This window comes from Pterocles gutturalis, unplaced genomic scaffold (assembly GCF_000699245.1).
Source record: "Pterocles gutturalis isolate BGI_N339 unplaced genomic scaffold, ASM69924v1 scaffold25710, whole genome shotgun sequence".
Lineage (NCBI taxonomy): Eukaryota > Metazoa > Chordata > Aves > Pterocliformes > Pteroclidae > Pterocles > Pterocles gutturalis.
Genome location: NW_010146596.1, coordinates 399 through 22,749, shown reverse-complemented (window position 1 = coordinate 22,749; position 22,351 = coordinate 399). Strand labels below are relative to the sequence as shown.

Here is a 22,351-nt window from a genome sequence, read left to right as displayed (position 1 = left end):
GCATTTGCAGTCAGTGGCGAAGCCTGGGCCGCAGTCGGTTGAGTGCCTGTGTGGCTGCTCCCGCGCCCGGGGGCGAGCCCAAGCGCCTCGCTGGGCTGGGGACTGGGGCAAACTGGGCTGGAGGTGACCTGGCAGACACCGTAAACACTGTGCTTGGGGAAAGTCAGGGTAATACAATATCTTGAGTCGTAATTTGCCAAATTTGGGTTGGTTTAAAACTTGATTTTCACTGTATTTCTCTAGTCCAACTTTCCTTATAGACTGGATTGTAACACACGTGATGGAAGTGATTGCTGCTGTGAGCTCCTTGGGTTATAGTTGGTATAATCCATGGTTACAGGATGAACCTGATCATTAATTACCTTTTGAATATGCTCTTCTTTTAGACGTGGCTACTAGTTATTAGATTTTATTTTCAGATGTATGGTAGCAATAGGAACATTGAGAAATAATGCATTTCAATCATACTGCCGAAGAAAGAGCATACAATATTGAACAAAAATATTTAGCCTGTGTGCCCTGAGTTCAGGCTTCTCGTGCATGGCTGGGTTGGCTGTTAATTTACAGTGGAAGCGTTGCAAGAATCGCTTTTACCTTTAACTCAAAGGTCTCTGCTTACAGAGCGCTATGACAACCGGTGAGTTGTTTGCTGAAGAGGAACCACACCGTTGGGGCAGCTGCTCGCAGAGAGCTGTTCAGCTGCGCGTGGGAACAGATGGTGGCAAGCGACGGGGTTACTCCGGTCAGCCAAGCTGTTTGAACATAGCCGCTGTACGTTCCCTCCTCATTGCAAGGGCCAGGGAAAGTGCTGGCGTTCCTGAAACCTGGACGTGGCTTACTGTCCCGGAGAGCTTTTGCTAACCACGGTGGTCTAGGACCGTGTGTCTGGGCAGCTCGCCGCGTGGGCTGAGTGATGGTATAGCAGCGAGGCAGGGCGAACGGTGCTGTGATGGTGGGTTTGGCTCAGGGGATGTTTCTGGGGCAGTTGTAATTCCCAGTTAACAGTGCAATAAGCAATAATGTTATAGAAATAACAACTTTCCTGGTTCGGTTTATTCAAGGAACATTTGGAAAGAAAAACTTAAATGGGAGTGCTTCCTTGCACATTGTAAGCAGTGGATGGAAAGAGATTAGACAAATTGGTTTAGATGCTAGTAAGAAAGTATTTTGTGTTTTGTCACTTGAGTTTGTGTTGGTGTGCTCTTCCTGTCTCAGAGATCTGGACACAAGCTGTTCTGCATCAGCTAGGTCTGCCGTTTGGGCTAAAGACTGCGTCATGGTCAGGCCTTACACTGTGGGGTTTAAACAGGTTTTTCTTGTGTTGAAAGTGTTTGTAATTTTCAGGAAACTCTGAAAATGTTTATTGTTAGTTTCCTGTTTGTTTGTTGTGATCTGTTCTGAATTGGTCAATGAGTTCTTCTGTCCTGCTCTCCTTCTCTGGGTAGTGCAGGCGTTTATTTGGGTTGGTGGTTGGACTTGATGATCCTTGAGGTCTTTGCCAACCTTCGTGATTCTATGAGTCTATGATTTGTTTTCACTTGTGTTGCAAATCAGTAGTGGTTAAAACAGTTCCTCTGGAAGTGCTGGGTGTTAATAAAAGCACTCCTCTCAATCGCACAAAATGGAGAGCACCCTGATGTGGTTATTTCTGAAAGAGCTGACTGAAGGGCTGTGCTCAGCTGCCCAGCTGGGATGTGCTGTGGGTGTTCTGCTGGGGGGCCGGTCCCTTGGCTGCCCTCCTTACGTTCTCACTGCAGGTGCTCTGTCTGCTAGGTACGCTTACCTACAAGGGATTACTTGGCTGTCAAAAGAAGGGTCCTTCAGGTCTTAAAAAACAGTGGTGAGAGAAATTCACTGTCTCATCTTGTGCAGAATGAGAGGCAACGGTGAAAGAGGAAGATTTGGGAGGAAAAGAGGTGGAACAAAAAGCGAAGCTGGAGCTGGAAGCGAAGAGAAAGCGAGCGTGACTTTTGTGGTCTCACACCCTATTTAACTGTCTGAATAACTGCGATACCTGCCTCTAGCCCGCTGTGTGAAATATAACGTCAGTGTGATGAACGGGAACCCACAGTGATGGTGCTCGTAACGAGGATTACGAAGTCTGTGACCAGTAATAGGGTTTGGGATGACTGTACCTGTAAAGGTTTTCAAAATTCAGTTTAAATGAACGTTAACAGAAGAGAGCCTTCAGAAACTGGTTAAAACCGTCAAATTGAAACCGTGGTCCGTATGAGCTGACCGAGCAAGCACGCCAGCCTTCCTCACCACGGCCGCTGGCTGCAGAGCAGCGCTGGCTCCTGCGGTGTCGGGCAGAGTGCTGGAGAGATTCTCAAAGCCCGTCCGGCAAAATCTGACCTTGTCTGGGAACTGCCGCATCATTAACTTTTGTCACTTTAAAGAAAAGTTCTATTTTAGCATGCTGTGGGTTATAAATTGCTTTGCTTAGAAGATTTTCAAAAAGGATATGGAAATAGTATTTCTCTGGTGCTTTAGTGCTATATTTGACTGTAAACCAGATTGTCTCACAAACCTGATCAAATTTGAGCTTAGATTCATGCTAGTAAACAATTTTAAAATGCAAAATGTACATTCATCTTTAAGTCCTTTGCTTCGATGGGTTTTTTTGATAGAGAGCTGAGATCCTACCCCTGCATCTGTTCATTAAAATATGTCCTGAGCATCCTGTAACATTTGACATAGCAGAAGACTATTCCTAGAAATAATTAATCTAGGTAGTGGCATTTGAGTACAGCATGATATTGAAGTAGGCAAGGTGAGGTAAATGTGTGCCAGCCCATTATGGTTTCAGGACCGTTTGTTCTCCATAATGTTTTAACACAATATTGTTATTAGATATAGGTACGGTGACTGGGAGGGTTTGAGTTCACCTTGATGGTTATAGAAAATGCCGTGCTGTGGTTGTGAGTGTGTCTGTACATCTGTGTGTGTGTCTACACACCATCAATGCAGATCCTCATGTGTTGTTTGGCATCTCTGTAGGGTACCTTTGTGCATGTTCAAGCTGCAGAAGGTGTGACTCTTCCAGTAAAGAACCATCTCCCCACAAGGGAAGAGCAGATTTTGGCACTGCAAACCGCAGGTGAATTTGATGTCCTCGTTATAGGCGGAGGAGCAACAGGATGTGGCTGTGCTTTAGATGCAGTCACCAGAGGTAAGGCCTTAGAGTTGGATTGCATTTGCATTTTTGGATTACATGGTTTATTATAAATGTATCTGGTTGGCTTTTCAAAAGTGCCTGAAGGTGTACTCTGAATGCCTGGTTATAGAACTGCTCTCAGAAGCTAAAATGAACTTGAAGAAAAAATGTCATTGCATTTTGTTGTTTCAGCAGAATCTTTGCTGTCTAGGTGCTTGTATGAAGTTGTCTAACAAACCTTTTTGCTGGATGCTCTGGGATGGACTGCTCATTCTCTGTTGCCCCTTACTTAGTGGGTTTGTCAGTGGTCACATTTCACTCGTTTGTGCAGGAGAGTATCTGCAGCAAAGAGGAGGCAAGACTTGCACAGCACCTCTAGAAACTATTTTGGAAGGACCAAGCATGAATTCTAGATGAGGCACAGTGGCTCTCCAGCTCCTGTTTCTTCTAACAGGAGATAAAATCATAGAATCATAGAGATAGCTACAACTTCTGCTAATGCTTTGTAGCTGCTCAGTGTGTTGCAGGTTTGGAGAAGTCTGCCTGGGTTCGCTCTGCAGGCACACGCAGCAGATCTGTGCTCTGATTTCCCCTCTGCTGGGGATTAGCTGTGTAACTGGTTTTAAAAGCTACCAGAAGATGCAGATTTGATGTTAACTTTATGTGTAGCCTTACCTTAGGGAAAACTCAAGGTAAAACGCGTTTAAGCTGATGCTTTTTACCTGCTTTCTGTAGGAGGATGGGATGCAGGTGGTGGCAGCTGGTTCTTGCCCAGTGGCTGTGCAGGTGTTGCCCAGTGGCTCCCGCAGTCGGTCAGATGTGTGCAAAGCTCTGTTCAGGTGGTGAGAAAGCAGGATGCTAATGCCTGCTCTGTGTCACCCACCTCACACAGTAACTTTGACATTGGCCAGTGAGTTCAACAGAATTGGATCATTTTCCAAGAGAGTAAGTCATTTGACAAGTTTAATGAAAATAGCTCTGCAGACACAGAGATGAGAATGCATGGGTGCTGTTCCTGCAGAGAGGCTGTAGCATCAGCTCCTGTTGGATTAAAATGCTGTATTCCCCCAGGATATCATACTTTTATCCAAAAAAGGTATGTCAGAGATTGGTGAAAAAAGCTTGTCTTAGAATGTGTTCTCTCGGTTGTTATTTTCAGTACATCAGCCAGTGAGGGAGAGAGAACCAACCTTCCTTAGTTTCTCTCTTTGTAGACCTTATTTCTGATTTTGGAACTAAAATGGGAAAAAAAGTGTAAAACACAGTAGACATCCGTAAAGTTCTTCAGGTTCTATATCTTCTGTAGATATACCTCAGAAAAAAGAGGCAAAACTGGACGCCAAGGGTGTTTTGTAGTTTGGTTTCTTGGAAAATACTTGTCCAGAAGGTGTGATAATTTTGAAATAGATAAAGCAGTAAGGTCTGCACCACTGGTAGAGCCATACAAACTCAAATCTGGTGGTTGTTATTTTCTTTCATGTGTTATTAAATATAACTTGAGATCGTTTCACTGCTGCCTCTGCTATATTGTGGTAGCAAATGCAGTTGTGAAGCATACAGATATTATGATAGTTAATCTGTGTTTATCCTTTTACTGGATATTCTGATTATATCAGTAGATTTCTGAAGTGTGAAATATTCCTAGGCATTTGGTTAATGAATTGTGTATTGTTGCTGTTCATTCATGGAACTTGCTCTTTTATTATGTTTGCTTCGCTTAACAACAAATTTTGCTTTTCATGTGTTTGATATATCTTCACCAAATTATTTCTGATTGTATCCATTAATCTTCAGTCACATTTGACAAAAATAAATTACTCTGATCTTTGGAAGTTACCAGTAATAATTAGATTTTTTTTTTTTTAAAGGACATAAAAGTTTTGGGAGACCAATAGATGTTAAAATTTATGTTCGCTAACCAATAGCATAAAGCCACCACCCCTCCGAGAGGGCAAAGGAAAGACCTGAGGGGTGGCTGCCAGTGCAGAGGGTGCTCCCCTCCTGGGCTCTGCATCCTCCTGGCGTTGCCGTTGGGTTGGGCACCCGGGTCGCTGAATTTAGGTCACTTTTTGCCTTGCCTGCCGAACTTTAAAATTCTGCCGGTGATGGAGGGGTCTGTTCTACTGACTCCTGTGACACAGACTGTCCTGTTACCTAGGTTTGGAGCGAAGGGTGGCCGTGTGCTTGTCCTGTGTGCTTCTCTTGGTTGGGTTTGGTGCTGGAAGGCGGTGGTGGGTGCCTTGTAGATACGTGCCAGAGGACGTGCGCAGGCTGTTGCCTGTATCTTATCATTAACAGACATCTGGTAATCATCTGTTTCCTGCAGCTCTTCCCGTGACATAACTGCCATCCCGTAACCCGATGGCAGTCTCCCTCCTGAAGAAGACACCAGCACTTCCCTTGCGCGAGGGGTGCGGTGTTGGTGGTGCTGGGGTGTGTGGTTCCCTGGCCATTCCCATGGGACGCAGGGTGCCTTCCCCATGGAGAGCTGCTTCCTGGCCTTCAGCATGACTGGGGACACCTCTGGCGTGACAAACGTGCCCGCCTCGCCCCAGGTGTTGGGTGGCAATGCTGGGTTATCCGCGCTTTGTTCTGGATCTGTGTGAACATCTGTGAGCCCTGTGGTTACCCCTGGCTCGCGCTGGTCAAACTGCCAGCACCTGGCAGCGTCGGCGGGTTCCGGGGAAAGCCGTTTGCTGGAATACTGAGCAATGTTTTGTGTATTAAGCCTTGTGAAGCTATTTCATGTGCATGGCAGAGTTCTTTATATGTGTGCGTCCCCTCTGGCGAGCTCTCCCTGTGCGGGGAGCGTGCCCGGGGCTGGCTCCCCTCGGGTTTGGGGCACGCTGTCAGTAAGCAGCAAGGACGCCTGTTGTCTGCCTGGCTGGTGTGCTGCTTGAATTGTTAGTGTGGTGGGTCTAGAGCTCTCTGCTGCAAAGAGTTAAAAGTATTCAAGAAAGTATTCCTGCCATGAATACGAACTGTAATTTGCTGGAGGGAGCATGGCCCCTGTAATGTACTGTAATGCCTTTCTGTTGTGAAATATCCAGGTTTTAATGTGCTTCTGTTTAAGTTCTGTTTTGACTTTTCCCTCAGGAAGGAGGCTAAAATTTTTCATTACGATATAGACAGTGCACTGCACTTTGAATACAAATTTATCCATGTACAGAGTAATTTTTCTTGTGATTGTCTCTACCCTGGAGAAGTGTCTTTAATGAATTACATACAAATTGTGTAATTTAAGAAGTTAATTTGGTTTTCTGGTAACACAGGACTAAAAACAGCCCTTGTAGAAAGAGATGATTTCTCATCAGGGACCAGCAGCAGGAGTACTAAATTGATCCACGGTGGAGTGAGATATCTTCAGAAGGCCGTCACCAAGCTGGATGTTGAGCAGGTAATTGTTTATGCTGCTTGTTAAGCAAAGATTGCTAGTAGGCACTTCCCCTGTCCCAATGAGATCCAAGTCTCCTTTTTATTTTTTCAGTACTTGACTGTTCCGTTCCACAGCCGCTGTACACGGCAAGTGTCTGCTCCCGCTGAGCTTTAGGTCGGTGCTGCTGCCTTCTGCTGAACTCCTTCGTGGGCAGTCTCGTTGCCATACCGTGCTGGCTGCCTGTGTCTTGGGGGAGGAAGGGAGGGACAGGGATGATCTCGGAATAAAAAGAGCTTCCTACCTGTCACAGCCAGAATTTGGAGGAGTGAGTGGTTGTCCTGTTTATTTTGGAATCTGGTGAACAAGTGATTATATATATAAAAGCTTTTATGTGTTCTTCTGTTGGTGGAAGTGTGATGTTTTTGTTTTGGGAAATTGATTTGTCTTCTCATTGAAACCTCTCTAACTTAGAGTATGTTTTAATGGTTATAATACTACTGCAGAAATGGTAACTTCTCAGGGAAAAAATGTATAAAACACGCAGTTACCCAGCTGTAGAAACCAACCTTCTTTTTTGCTGAAGAACAACTTCATATCGATTCAGAGAACACTTCTGTATTTGCACCTTGGAGTTAGCGTGGGGTTTAATTGTGGGAATCAGTGCAGAAGCTATACCGTGAGACCGTGGGATGAGTTCTAACCCTCCTTAAGTGCCTCCTGCCCATAGTTAGGAGTAGCGTGGCTTTATTGCACTTGGTGTTCAAATGAAAAATTATTCAGCTGGCCTGCCAAGACACCAAAATGAAACTAGTGAAACTTAATTTTCTTGCGAAACAGTTTCCTTAACTCTTTAATTTTTCAGCAAATCCTCGTGTGTTTATGAAAGAACAGTAAAAATTGCGTGAGGCATTTGCTTTGTCAAATGATTTCTTATGAAATGTCGCACATGGACACAAAATTGAGTAACGTGGGATTCACACGTATGCTTCTATTTTTCAGTACAAGACAGTGAAAGAAGCACTGGAGGAGCGTGCAAATCTGCTTGAAATTGCTCCTCACCTCTCAGCTCCTTTACCGATAATGCTACCTGTTTACAAGTAAGCTCTGCTATAATACCTCTCCTTTGCCATCGCTTTTGACAAGCAAGCTATTTCCCTGGAGAGGTTTCCAGGTGCATCTTCCCAAGCTCGTCCTTAAACCTGTCACAAGCTTTGTCCTCCAGGAGGTGAGATGTTGCTGTACTGCAGAAGCGTGAAATTCTCTTGCAGCACCGAGCAGCTCTCGCTGCTGTCTAGGAGCACATCGTGGGCTTCAGCTTTCCCATGCATTTCTGCCACCCCAGTGCGGGGAGGAGGGGAGTTAGCAGCTGAATGGACTCTCCTCTCCAGGATGTTATTTGCCGTTCTTTCCTGTACGTCCTTGTCTTGAGCACACCTTCTCGGGGTGTTCTCAGCAGTGGGCTGTTCAGTCCTCACAGCCACCAGCACTCAGTGCACTTGCCTTCTGCAGCATGTGGCACTTTGGGGTTGAGAGAAGAGTTTGCTTCTGGTATGAGAAAGAGACTCCCAGCGATCTGGGTTAGGTGTTTAGATCTGTAAGAGCAGCTACTCAGTGTGGCAAGCTACTTAAAGCAGTGAGTTTTTGGTGAATATCTTCATGTATGGCTCTATTCCTGTCTTGGCAGAAGGGGCTTGTAACAGCTGGAGCTCGCCCAGGTCAGGGCAGCTGTGTTTGGTCCTGTGTGTGCAGGAGGCGTTGGTCAGGATGTGCGTTTGGGGAACCCCTTCAGCTTGCACCTGCACCCTGCTCCTTCCCTCGACACATTGCTTTAGTGTCTCACCTTACACTGAAGTACAAGCAGCCAGTTTGTGATCCTGATTCTAGAACAGAGAAAGCCTTGAATCTGCTCGACTGACTGCAGCGAGTAGACCGGTTGCAAACAGTAGGGAACAATACAGACGTTTGTGCGTATTTACGTTGTATTGTGGTACCATGAACCTGTGTGGTGGTACAAAGTCAGAGTGGTGTGATACAACATACCATGGTACTTAACATGTTCTGTATTCCAGTAGAAGTGTGTGCATGCACTTTTAACTTTTTTTGTTTCATTTCATGGGGATTTTTTTTTTCCTGCAGATGGTGGCAGTTGCCATACTACTGGATTGGAATAAAAATATACGACATGGTGGCTGGAAGTCAGTGTCTGAAAAGCAGTTATGTTCTGAGCAAGTCGAGAGCCTTGGAGCTCTTTCCGATGCTACGCAAAGACGAGCTTGTTGCAGCTATTGTCTACTACGACGGTACGTTGCCTTTCCGTGCTTTCCTTGGTACGTTGTGCTGTGTTTTGAGGGCAGGGGAAGCACAAGCGTGCGGCTGTAGGTGTGTGCGTTGGCTTTCTGAAGGGAAGAACAGCAATGGGAGGGATTCAACTTGCATCTGGAGCTTGCACTTGGTAGGTAAGTTACATTTTTCCCGACAGTAACTTACTGGATGTAGGAGAGAATATATTAGTTTTCTTGTCTAGGAGGTATAGTGATAGGTGAAGGCATTCTGGTATTCTGGGGATGCCCCTTAGCCTTCCAGCTGTGTGGGGTTTTGCTGTGCACTCTCCGATGGAACACTTCTTCTGGGCTATCACAAGTCAGGCAAGTGCAGTCATTCCAGTAATGTTCAATGGCTCGCTGTAGCACTTCCACTGTGAAAAGAACATCAAACCTAGGTGACCTGCCTGCTGGTTGTGGTTCTTGCGCTGGGCTGGATGAGGCCGGGGTCAATTACTTTTGTATCGCCAGTAAAATCGGTTGCTCTGCAAAGACAGCATTCATCATAATTACCATCAAATACTAGAGATTGCTCTAAGACATCAGTGGTTTCTGTTAAAACCCCTTTAAATAAAGGGTTATAAATTCATGAGATGAAAATGCTTCCAGCTCATGTTAATCTATTGTATCAGCAGTTTTAGTTTGTGTGTAACACACAAAGTCAGTGTCTCAGTGGGAGAAAATAAAGATGCTTTCTGCAAGCCTCTTGATGTTTATTCAAAACAGAATGATGACTTAATGGAACTCTTTGCAGCTGTCTAGAAACAGCCATTTTCACGTTCAGAAGCATCCCCCCTTGTTTGTAATTGCAAGAAGGGATAAGCCTTTTGGCCTTGGTCTGTGGAAGAAGTCTAGTCCTAGCAGGGCTGTGCAGCAACATGTGCCGCAGTGGATCTTCTGAGCAAGGAGTTTCTTCACTCCATCTCTGTCCTTCCAGTCTCTGTAGATGCACGAGACAATCTGAAACGAAGTTGGTGAAGGTGTAGTTGGCTTCCTTGACAAATGACGACCTGGAAGCTTCCCTTGTCTGGAATTCTAGTGTTTGTGTTGATGCGCAGGTGTCTGGAGCTTTATCTCAGCACTTTCTCCTGTCATGCACCTTAAATCCCCAAACTGTCAGAACTTCTACAGACTCTAAATGCTGGGAAGCTCTTTGCTGAAGTTGGAGTGCCAGGGTATACTGCTGTAATTGCCTTCTTGATGCACTCGGTTATGTTGGCATATCTACTAGAGGGATTTATTTTTTTTCCCTTTGCATCAGACTTCCACTGTGTTTCACAATGTGTGTTGTATTGGGTTGGTCCTCCCCCTTCCCCAGTCCTCTTCCACTTCCCTTCTAAGACAGAAAGTTTTAGAAAAACTTTGGTCATGGGGCCTGCTAGGAAATCCTGAAATGTCCGGTGTGTTCAGGAGAGGGGAAGAGCCATGGACCTGCTGCAGGCTGGGAGGAGCCCTCCAGAGAGTAAATAGCTGAAATACTGATTCACTTCAGCAGTGGGGCAGTTCTCGTTCGCTTCTACCTGAAGATGTAGTTTCTGACCTTTTGGCAGCCAGAAAGGTCTCCACACCAAATAAAGGTGGTTCTTAGAACTGCATTTACACTATTCATCAGCTTATCAATAGGGGCTTTTGTGCTGGGAAGAAGCAGTGTCTCAAAACACACTGGGCTCGGTATTTATGAGGCTTCTGACAAAAGCACGTGGTCATGATTGCAAGTTGGCTCATAAAGAGCCTAGAAAAATGAAAAAAAATTACATGTATGTGTACGTTCTTATTTGGGAGTGAGATGTGAAGGATGGAATTGATTTTACCCATCTCTGAGGAGACTGCATTTTCTCTGTCTTACTTTTAATGTCTAGAGGAATTAAGAGGTTATTTAGAAGCAAAATTTGTGGTGGGATTATGTGGTATTTTTTTGTATACTGTAACAAGAGCTGCTGTAAATAGCATCCATAGAAAGAATTCAGATGTATTTTTTCATTATCATAAGCTATCCCTTAGACTGTTTTAGGGGATCCCAGGAGCACGCAGGAAGAACGAAGTGTTCTCTTAACTGGAATTACAATTCTCATAAGAGCACTGTACCTGAAATCTGTTATAATCTATTGAGGTTTTTTTCTGATTAAATTGTTTGGATTCTACAGATATACCTTTACAAGATAGCCTTAAAATTAGTCTTCAGGTTTCTTGGGTGAAGAATTGTTTTAAAGAGGGTTGTAATCAATGAGAGTTCAGCACCCAGGTGCCATGTGGTCTTCTGGTGGGAAGCGTCTGTGCAGCAAGACGGCGCAGAACTCTGACTGGCTGCGAGATGTCTCTGGTGGCTTTGTTGCCTTCCCAGGCAAGAGGAAACAAACCCACACTCCGCATCTTGGAAACAACAAGTGTCAGATAGAGAAGAAAAAAAAAAGGAAATGTACATGGTTTAGTGGAGGAAGAGGCTTGTGTAATTGCTCTGTGTGTTCGCACAGGTTTCGTAAAATCAGGTAGGCGGCAGAGACTCTCGGTGGTTCTCCTTTGGAGGAACAGCTGCAATGCTAGCAGGACTCTGAGACGAATTTGGTGAGAGAGAGAGCAAAAGCAGACCGGGAGGTGTGCTGCCAGTGGCGCTGCTTGTTCACGCCAGGGGATCTGGCCTTGGTTGCCTTTGCCTGTAAGACTGCAGCTTAGCGATCCACGGTTTATGCAGATTTTAAAGCAGTGGTGTTTTGCAGTGAAAAAATTAAGCTGTCAAAGCTTACCAAACCTCAATTTCCTAGAAGATCAAAGTGGTTCTGAAGGACTAACGTATCAAATTTGTGAGTTCATACTACAGGCTGCAATAATTTGGGGCTGCACCTAATCCAGAATAAAAACTTCCCAGCTGCGATGTTCAATCAGTTCCTAACACACCGCATTCCAGAAGTGAGTGTGCTCCGTAGTGACTCCTCTGTAGCTCACCCCATGGCCCATGCTGTAGATGGGCTCATGCTGTGTTGTAACACATTAATTATTTTATCATGATTAGTTAACTTGTGTTCTGTCCACAGTAGATCTGTTTTAAGTCCTAGTGTTTCAGCAGGCACACTTTAGATCTTGTACATTATTATGCTTGAATTTTAGTGATACACTTTCATGCCCTAAGTGGAGGAATGGAGGACAAAAGGGAAAAGAACTTAAAGTAGAGAAGGGGATGATAAGATTGAATTAAACTCTTTCTAGTTCATTCAGAAGGATTAATCATAAAACAGAGCATTAAATAATGTCAAAAAATATACATGTCATGAAGTAGGGCATATCTTTATCTTCTGTGTTCATTCCTTCTCTGTCTTACCTAAAGAACAAATAAATAAATTGGCCTTTCAAGAATGGCGTGTCTTAACTGATTCTGTATGTGCAGTTACATGTAGCTTTATCCTGGTTTTTTGTTTTTCTCTATTCCTGTCTCTGTTGTACACTCTTTGTATCTGTAGTTGTTAGTAGCACCTACTGTTGGCTGCATCTCTGGCATGTTGCTCACACCACCAAAGGGAAGAATTAAACCACTCATTCTGGAGGTTACTTTTTATTCGGTGAAACTGCCTGTCCAGTTGTGACTTAGAGGTGGCAATGTTCTTTTGCAAAGGCAAGATGGGGAATGCTCTGTGTTTTGTTTTGTAATTGCTGAGCAGACTGGTGGCATGTCAAATAATCCATTATTCATGAATATGTTGTGTTCTGAAATGTTGCTGTGGTCTTCTTAATTACGTTTTTTAAATTGTTTATGCAGGGAAAAAAAAAAGATACATTATAAATGTTGGAAGTACCAGCAACAGCAAATCACAGACTTTCCCAGGGGCTATTCTTGCTCTGTCTCAGCATCAGGAAACTAAAGCATATGTTGGATGTTAGCCTGGGTGTACACAATGTGTCCTAGTTATTCAAGGTTTGCTTTGAAGCCACAACTTACAAGTTTGTTTCTTAGGGGTACATGTCAGACTTCATTTAGCATTTGTTGGTATTCAGATACTCCTGAACAGCAAAAAGGCAACATTTTGGGGGAGGAACGCGGCTGCTATCTGAGCAGTGATCTGTCAGTTCCACTTACGTAGCTCAAGAAAAACGGGAGAAGAGGCACTATGGAGAGGCTGGGCTGAGATCTCAAGATCATAGGCAGAATTATTTTAAAGCACTTTAAATGGAAGAATTAATCTCCATTTAAATTGTACATAGTTCATTATGTTAAGAACTAGGAAAAACATGAGAGCAGAGATCCAGCTGGCCAGAATATTTCGGGTGAAAGTGTTTGGAAATTCCAAGTGGCACAGTGCTTTTTAAGATGCATTATTTTTCTGTCTCTAGGTGCTTGCAGACTTTTGTTAACATATTTTGCCTTGCAAGATGAGCCTTTAGGTGTGTAAGAAAAATTTGTGTTCTGGAATCCGTCATGAATTTGAGATTTTAGGGCTTTGCTGACCCTGCTCTTTGAATTTACTGCTGTCTTCTGGAAGCAGGAATTAGCATCTACTACTTCGGTGACTGTTTTGCCACATCAAGGTATTTGATTGTTTAATGTCTTGTTCTACAAATTTCCAGTATACTTACTGCGATGCAAGAAATTGTCCTTTATTTTTTGCGTTCTCAGTATTTATGTATATATTTTCTGCTGAAATATTTACTCTGGAGGTTATTAAAGGTAGAAGAAGCAGCTTTGGCAGAGGATTTAGCTTCCCTTGTTTACAGCAAACCCCAGGAGAAATCCTTCCCAGGCACACACAGACACACACACACACAAAAATCAATGCAAAAGAGTAGGACATTCATTAAGCTGTCAAAAACGGAATAAATGCTTTTTTTTATTTCGGCTCTCGTAGCTATTTTTCCTAGTATTTGAGTGTGTCCTGCATTATGAAATGTTATAGCTTTGTAATTCATGTTTGACAAATTAATATTTGGAGAATGTTGAGCTGGAATAGGGATTTTACCCTATTACAGATGCAGACAACTGTATGGCTTTATTTTTTTTTCCCCTTCCCTGGATATAAAAACTCGTTGACAGTTTGTCACTAAAAAGACTTCCTATAGGTGAAACCCACGGGTAACTGTATTTCTTCGTATTTCAAAACTGAAGCTGGACGAATGAGAGACGCCTTGCAGGCACACCAACTGCAGGAATAACCTGGAAAGTGCTATCGGTACTGAGTGTATTCTCCATATCCCCTCACTTTCAAATACGTTTTGTCCCACGCTCTGTAGAGGTGTGTGTGAGATCCCGAAGAAAAGCCTGCTAGGAGGGGACGTGTGAATGTAACGCTGGCTGCCTCTAGTGGAACGCACGGAAAGTGGAACGCAGGTTCCCGGCTCAGCCTGGAGAAGCAGTTGTGGTTTTCCTTGCTGGCGTTAGCGCAAACACGAGTGGGGACGAGAGAGGAGACGTGATCCGTTATAAACGGTGCTTCTGCTGGCATCCGCAGGGTCTCTGGCTGGCAGTGCTTCTCGGCACACGGTGGCTCGAGACACGCTGGGCTTTATCCGGCAGAGCTTTTTTTTTTTTTTTTTTCCAAATCATTTTCAGAAGGGATAAAATCAATAGCCTAAAATGGCTCACGTCTTTAACCCAGTTTTGCCTCTGTCAAAGGGTGCAACCGCACGAGCGTCCCTGCAGCGGCGGCTGCTGGCCCCTAACAAAAGGGACCGCGCATCCGCAGCGCTCTTCTCCCCTTTGCTGGAGGCGTCCTTCCCAAAAGCAGGCGGATGGTAACTGCATCTCCTGCTGTACCTGTAACAATTTAATTGTGTAAGTCAGCCCAGTCAAGCATCCCCGGCTCATGACTGGGAGACATGAAATTCATTGTCATTATTGTCCCTGTCATTTTGGATCATTATATCCTGCTGCAGAATTTTCCTCACTCCAGTGCTTTCTTACCTCCAGGAAGCAGGGATTATGGCTGAGGTTGGGGTGGGGGCAGGACTGTGAACTACATTTACCTCAGGGGAGCCACAGATTAAATTGGCTTTGCTCTCTGACTTGCTGGATTCATCTGTTTGTATGCTGTGGGTTTAAGGTTGGAAATGATGAATATTCTACTGAATTCTGTGCCTCTCTCTTTTCTTTTTTTTTCTTTTTTTTTTTTTTAAATGCTCATATAAGCAAAAGATGTTTTTTGTGTCCCTTAAGAAGTGAACGGGGAATAATTCTTCAGATCATGTTACCTAAAAGATTTAAGATTATTCCTGAGCAAAACGACATTATTTGCACATTGTGCCGCAAACATCTGAGCGTCCCCCAGTGCGTTGTGGCTTTTAGGAGAAAGACTCCATCGAAGCATGTAACTCTGCCGTAATTTATATGTGTGCCTTTTATGTGGACTTAATAGTCGCCCATTAGTTCATACGTACGCTGTTCTGGAGTGTAGGTATGGTTAGATGTATGTTGAGGGAGAATGGACTATGGGATGCCTGTACATCTTGCTGCTTCGGTGGCCATCCCCATGTTATCTGTCATATGGGGCTGGAGCAGGGAGGGATCCTGGGGAGATGCACACTGCTCATTTCTCCCATCAGCAGGGTTCGCCTCTCCCGTCCTGGCCGCTTGCAGCGTGCCGTGTCCCCATCCTCGGGAGCAGCACGGTCCGTCTCCAGCTCCACCACGGCAGTCTGTCCGTCCCTCCCGTGGCTCCTCGTTCCCCAGCTGGTCCCTGCGGGGTGGCACAGTGGAGGGCGGGGGCCCAACGTGCAATAGCTGACACTTCCGTCACTATTTTATTTGGGCTTCAAACAATAGCTGCTATGGTGTGCAAAGCAAAGTTTGCCTCGGTTTTGCGTTTGCCCCAAATTCCAGCTGTTGGCGTGGGCGCCGGGAGTCCCATCAGCTCCGGTGCCGCGCGAGCGCGCAGTAAGTCGTTCGCCCGCCGTGACAGTTGTTCAGAGTGACATTTCAGCGCGGGTGCCACAAACTGACAGTGACAATGTTTAGTTTCATTTTAACACTGTGCTTTTACTTCCCCTGACGTTGCAGTATGATTGTAGTGACAAGTTGAAGGCTGATACAAAAGAAGTGGGAAACAACATCATTACAAAGCAGTAGCACGGAATAATAATTCCAAACTTTGTCTCTCACTGGATGTGCCTGGATATTATGGCTTCTTTTGGTGCACTGATACCTTAGTTCCAATATGGGCTTTACCTTCTCTGCCGTAACTTGGCAGTAGACTGGATTAGACAGACATTCTCAGGATATTGTGATTTTTAATTTATTTAAAAAAAAAAAAAAGGCCTTTATGGGCTTCCTGTCTCGTGCTTGTGTTACTCTTTCATTTGTAACTCTTTCCGTAAGTTGGGATGTATCATGCTTTCATTTCCTGATCTTCCCTGTGACCTTGTTTGTTTGTATCCACACGTGCAGTCTGTTTGGTCGCAGGTTCCTCCACTCCTTTCATCTTGCCTTGTGACAATAATGGTGACTTTCTCAAGTTCCCCAAGCTTGTCTTGTAAAACAGTGGTTACGCTGCGTCCTGGGTGGTCTCTGCAGCGCGCTCTCGAGCTGTGCATGTCAGGGTTTGATAAATGGGGCTTTTGTGGGTACAGGAGCATTACCTCCTCCAGACCCTCGAGGAGCAGAACCTGGAGGTCGGGTGCTGATGGCTGTCACCTCTTCACCCCGTCACCCCCAGGAACAGGGAAGTTTATTTCTCGTGCTCTGAGCTGGTGCTAAGTGGAGGAAGCAGGAACTTGTTTAACATGACTATTGGATTGTTTAAACTGGATGTGGCAAATCTGAGCTGGGATCTGTTAGAATAAATCCACCCAAACTCGAGGCTTTCCATTAGAGCTCCTCCAGGGTGAGGGCTGCAAACGGCCCCGTCTGCGGTCAGACTGAAGGAACTAACCTAACGTGGGGTGGGTGGCTTTTTCCAGTGCAGAGTGCATCTCTAGATGCGTGTCGTTCTCCCCAGCCGGTCGGGCTGTGTTTCCCAGCGCAGTGGAAGGCAGAACTCAGATCGGACAGGGTTCGTGTGAAGCATTAACAGCCTGGTGGGGTATTGCGGCGTCGCTCTGTGTGGGTGTGATGGAACCGATTGAAGTGAGTCAGAGCGCTCTTCCCGCTGGAGCAGTCCCAGAACAAACGCGTGTGTGCGACGTCTCCTAGAAAGTCTGTTAGCTTTCAGCGGATTTCTGATCTAAGTTCCATGGGATTTGGAGAGCGAGAAATACCTCGGGTCTGAGGGCATTCTTCATGACTTGTGACTCATGAGTCAAATCTGACGTTTACCTCTGAACTTACTCTGCTTGTGTTTGGGGAAAAGAACTCGCTGAGTTCTGTCTCAGGAGTCGGGAGAAGTTTTGAGTCACTCCAGCTGATTCATAATGCCTGAACTTGGATGTAACTGGTTTCTGTGTGTGCAACAGATGTTGAGCTCCTCTCTTAATGCTTGTAATAAAACTGTTCGTGCAATTAAGCACTTATTTAAACACTAGAGGATGCGGGCAGTCCTGGTAATGTAGTTATCTGTAGTAATGTATAATTATCGCTCATCAGCCTTAAATTTGGTAAGATTTGTATATACACAGCGAGAAAACTTTTTAATGCACATGAAATAAATTATTTCATGCATTGCTTTTCTTTACTATGTGCATGCAATTATCTAGTGCAAGGCTATTGTAAGAATATAATGTATAGGCACAAAAATATACTTTAAAAATAACTTCTAGAATATGGGTGCTTTTGGGGAAAGTGGGTGTAACATCCCCATCTTGATGCAGGGTGGTGGGTTTTGAGTATGTCCCAAATGGAAAGGACTGCCCTGGGAGTTGCAGTTCAGTATTCTAGTTAAATAAGTGGAGCTCACTGGTATTAGTAAAGGAGTGATACATAAGCAAGAGATTAATTCACAGTTATTTAGTTTGTCTTTATCCCCTCAGCTTATTTTAAAAGAAAACAACAAAAAAAAGAACTCTACTGATTTGTATGGCTGCATTCTGTAGGGCTGTAAAATGGTGAGCATACTGTGGGCCTGGTTCTCTCATTCAAATATTTTTCATGTATTTTTCCTTTCAAAAGAAGCGTGGTAGGTGGTTCTATGGAAAGATTTGTCCTCTCGAGAAAGTTCATTAAGGCTGTCGTACAGCTGCTTGCATGGCTAATTCCCAGCTCTCCATTAAACTTGACCTCCCCAGCAATAACTAGATATGCCTAATCAGAAAAGGCTGTAAATTGGGAAAAGGTGAGGAGGCTTCTGCAGGACCAGCCTGTTCTTTACAGCACCAAGTTTGCAGAAGCACCTCTTACAGCTGTGCTGCTACAGCCGGAGCCAAGGCGCACCTGGGGCAGATGCTGTGACATGATTAATTGTCATGCAGCAGGTATATCAACAGCAGAGTGGTAGTTCTTAGCATGGAAAGGTTAATGTGAACAGAAGTTACCCTCCTTGGATTAAAGCAACTTCCAGTTTCTTAAAAAAAAAAAAAGCAGGTGCTGCGTGTTGTTTGTCCTGAACTGAACAGAGCAGCAGAGGAAAGAGCAGGAATTGGTATGAGAGTAGTGTGTGTCGGAGAGTGGCCCAGGACAGAACATACCAGAACTAGCAGAGTGCCTTGCTAACGGTGTGGTTTTCACCCAACTCCACTGAGTCAGTCACTAACAAATTTCTGCAGTCTGTGGGCTTTGTTACCACTGCTGGCTGTGGTTCAGCTTTGATAAAAATAAAATTGAATGTACACTGTGTGCGCTCTGTGGGAGGATGCTCTCAGTGCCAACGGAAGCATTGTCTGTTCGTCTTTGAAGAAATACAACATTTGCTACTAAGGAATGAAAATAGAATTTTCCTAAATTACACCAAAAAAAGAAATGATAAACCAAATGGCATCACTGTTGGTCTCAACATGATGTAGGACACACTTACACAAAATGTCTTCACACACTAAATGTTTTTTTTCGAAGAACAAGAGGGTTCAGTGGTACTTTAGTGAAAGCAGTGGGGCCAGTGCTTTGTTAAAGGCAAGGGTGACTACCCCTCACAAAACTCAAGTATTGCCCCATTATAGCAGATGGCAATAGTGAATAATGGGATAGACAATTCTTTCAGTTTTTCTTACTAGATATAACTTAAAGGATTTAAACATCCTCCTGTTTTTGAGAGGTATCACTCGTGTGTTCCATCAGTTGGCTCTTGAACACTTCTTCCACAATGCCGGGGTATGGTGGGCTTCGCACCACCATTGAGCTGCTTCAGCTGCCAGCTGACATGCACACAGCAAACAAGCGCTCCCGAAACTCGCCCTGGAGCACCGGGACTGCAGCAGCAGTGACCTCTCCGGGGCGGGGTGTTTGTGAGCATCTGTTGTTGCTGAATGTCATAATTATAACTTCACTGGATCGCCTGCAGGTTAGTTTGTGAGATCTTCAGGAGCTTACTCAGTTATGGAGAAGGATGCCAAATGAATTGGGCTTAGCCATTCTGTTGCTATAAAATAACTTTTTGGCTTAGAATATTTGGAAAAAACCCATGGTGTCATAGAGGGTTACCTCTGGTAGCAAGTTGGGGTGGTTGTTGTCTCTGTTTTGCTCCAGTGGGTGCTGTGAAGGACAGTGGGTGCGGAGCAGGTAACCCAGAACCACACTGTCAAGAGAGCTTCTGACGTTTGTTCTGGAGGAGGTTAAGCGTGGAGGCTTCTCTCTTGGGTTTGGAGGATCTCTGAATCTTACACAGGGAGAATGGCGTTTGAGGGAAAAGTCAGAGGTTGGGATGGAGAATCTTTACTTCGCTATCCTTCTGTTTCTCTCTAGAGTGATAAGGAACGTCTAAGCACCAGGACACAGAGCAATCTCTTTCAAATAGTGATCGTTCCAGATTCCACACTAGCACGTGTGTGAATAGCTAGTTTTGCTTTAATTGGCAGAAAATGCTTTGCCAGCTGTGCATGGTGCTGTCGTAAGAGCTGATCTGGCTACGGTACCTTTATAACGCGGGGTGTGCGTGGAGGAACAGCAACCTCTTCAGACATCAAGGAAAAAAAGTAATTCCATGTAAAGTGCAGGATTTTCATGTAATTAAAATCTGGAGGAAAATGTGCACATGTGAGCTGGAGGGCTTTAAAAAAAAAAAAAAAAAAAAAGCTGTTCCTGAGTATAAAAACTACTGTAGTGTGGCCCCACCGCTACCAAACTGTTGCAGTATTATTCTCCACAGATGATAAATTTCTGAGCCGCTGAGTCACTTGTCATTCCTTTCAAATCCAGACCTCTGCAGATCTCTGCTGTTCGTGCCATGAAATACTCCAGGACTCCACACTGTAGATCCCATCAATCTGAAGGCAGTGGGTTTCTCTAGATGTGCAGTTAATCAGGAACTGGTTATTTCCCAGTCCTCTTCCTGCAAACACACGACACAGGCACTCAGAGTGGCTTTTGGACAGCTGAGAATTGAGTAATAGCAAGGGGTTTCTCGCGTCAGAATAATGACGAGGGGAAAATGGATGAGAGCTTCAGAGAGAGCGTGGAAATGTTATCTTGAGCGCAGGGGTCCAAATCCTGACATGCACTGAGCGTATCCTCAGCTCACTCTGACGTTACGAGCATGAGGAGTTTCAGCAAAATTTGGCTTAATAAACAACTGTTACTTAGATGTTTGTTCTTTTTAGAAATTAAACCTCTTTCCCCGTTTATTTGTTCTGCTGATTGGCTTCTCTGGATTGCTTTTGGTCTGGACAAATAAGTCACAGAGCTGGGGAAGAGGCAGGCTTGCAAAATTTAAACAGCGAGGCTTCCCGTGGACCAAAGCTAATATTGGCTGACACCGCGAACTGTGTGGCTTCGGTGTGGTGGATCCACATCCCGCGTCAGCCAGAGAAAACCAGCTGGTGTCGGGAACCACCCTGGGTGCTGATGGCAAGAACAAACTGATGGAGGATCCAAAAGTCACCAAGGAAACCCTCTTGGCCCTGGGGTCCTTCTGCAATAGAGAATAAACCCTACGGCGTGGGGATGGGTCCTGCAGGCTTTCGTTCGTGTAGAGGCAGCAGGTTTTTGAGGGTAGGGTTTCTGTTTTGTGATGGATTTCTTGTCCTGCAAAGCCAAGGCTTGTGGTATCCCATGGGTCAGGCACCCCAAATCGAGCCCTGCAGTAAAGAGGGGTGTCTCCAGAAAAATGCACTTCTGAAAGCCTTTGAGCTTTGGAGCTTTTCCTGGATTCCTCGGGAATATGTGCTGTATTCTGCTTGATGTAGGAGCAGCTGCTGTAACACAGCTTCTCACTGTTCTTGGTCTTTTTTCTGGTCCCCCAGTATCCGAGCTGTACATTCACTCAACCCTGCGTTAAAATGTTAAGGTTTGAAGTAAACCTCATAAGGTCACTCTGTCCCTTCCCTGACACTGCTGCGGCACAAATGTTGATGCGTTTATTTAATGATTTGCCTGCCACTTCTGACAGATGGTTGTTTCGTCTTATGCATCCTGTGTGATGGAGCATCCCCAACTTTTCCTGACATGTTGCTCAGTTGTTTTGCTGTTCTTTTCTGCAGTTTATTCTGGGCATTGTTTGCTTAGTTGAATTGGAGTTACTGTTTGTTTCTTCATCGGTGCTTTATCATTCTTACTGGTCCTGTACGCCTCGCATCATTTTTTTTCTCGTCGTTCAAGACTGATTGCACTGTATCGTCTCAGCTGTGTTGGAATGAGAAGTTTGGGGAGGGGAGGTGGTGCCTTCAGGGTCATTGATCCCATCTTTATAACTTTGCCCTTTCAGCTGGGAGCAGAATTATTTGTGCGGTGGTTCAAGATTGCACAGGCAGAATCAGAAGGACTGAACTTTACATAAACCATTTATACTAAACGTTGGGAATGCTGGCAACATAAATCAACAACAATATCTATTACAAATTTATCACTTGATCAGTATTATCTTTGATAGAAGTGGTGCAAACACGTGGGGAAGTGAACCATACCCCGGGAAGTTTAGTCCTCTCCTGAATTAATTATTCAGGACACACAGAGCCTGGCCCCTTCAATGTATAGTAATTCTTTCTAGCCAGCATCCAGGACTTTAACTTCAGTGGCAATAATAAATAGGAAAAGTCTCAGGTGAAGCCAGTATTTCAAAGTAATTAATCATCTTCCCCTCATGGTCCCTCTGCCTCTCTCTTGGTTTTCTTTAACGAGGGAATTTCAGTAATAAATCTTTAATGATATATGTTAAGAATCCTTCATTAATTCTTGTCTGCTTATGTCTTTTTTTTTTTTTTGATGCTTTAATATTGTATGTTGGGAAGTTAAAACGGGTATGCAGGGAAAAAAACAGTTCTAGAAAGCTGGTAATGTGGCACAGTCTGTGAAAGGCAGTTTCTGGGGTGTGCAACGGTGTGCGGTCCCCTTGCTGATAGGAAGCACTGGTTCGTACTGGTTGGACTGTCGAATGAATCCTTAGACACAGTTCTAGAATTGCAGCATGATTGCACAGGAAAAAGTAAAGAAAAGAGCGATTTGTCTGCTCCTACACTGGAGGGGAACGAGCACTGATTCTCAGTTGCACGATGCGCGAAGGC

The 22,351-nt window shown here is 44.6% G+C and overlaps 1 protein-coding gene across 1 annotated transcript in view; it reads left to right on the top strand.

Moving 5' to 3' along the window:
• Positions 1–22,351, top strand: part of LOC104470767 (glycerol-3-phosphate dehydrogenase, mitochondrial-like) — a gene marked incomplete at its 3' end in the record, with an annotated part of 28,567 nt that overhangs the window by 5,836 nt on the left and 380 nt on the right. Inside the window, 4 exon segments of the mRNA XM_010085806.1 lie at positions 3,001–3,172; positions 6,430–6,554; positions 7,533–7,630; positions 8,670–8,833. Coding sequence (XP_010084108.1) covers positions 3,001–3,172; positions 6,430–6,554; positions 7,533–7,630; positions 8,670–8,833 — 559 coding nt within the window.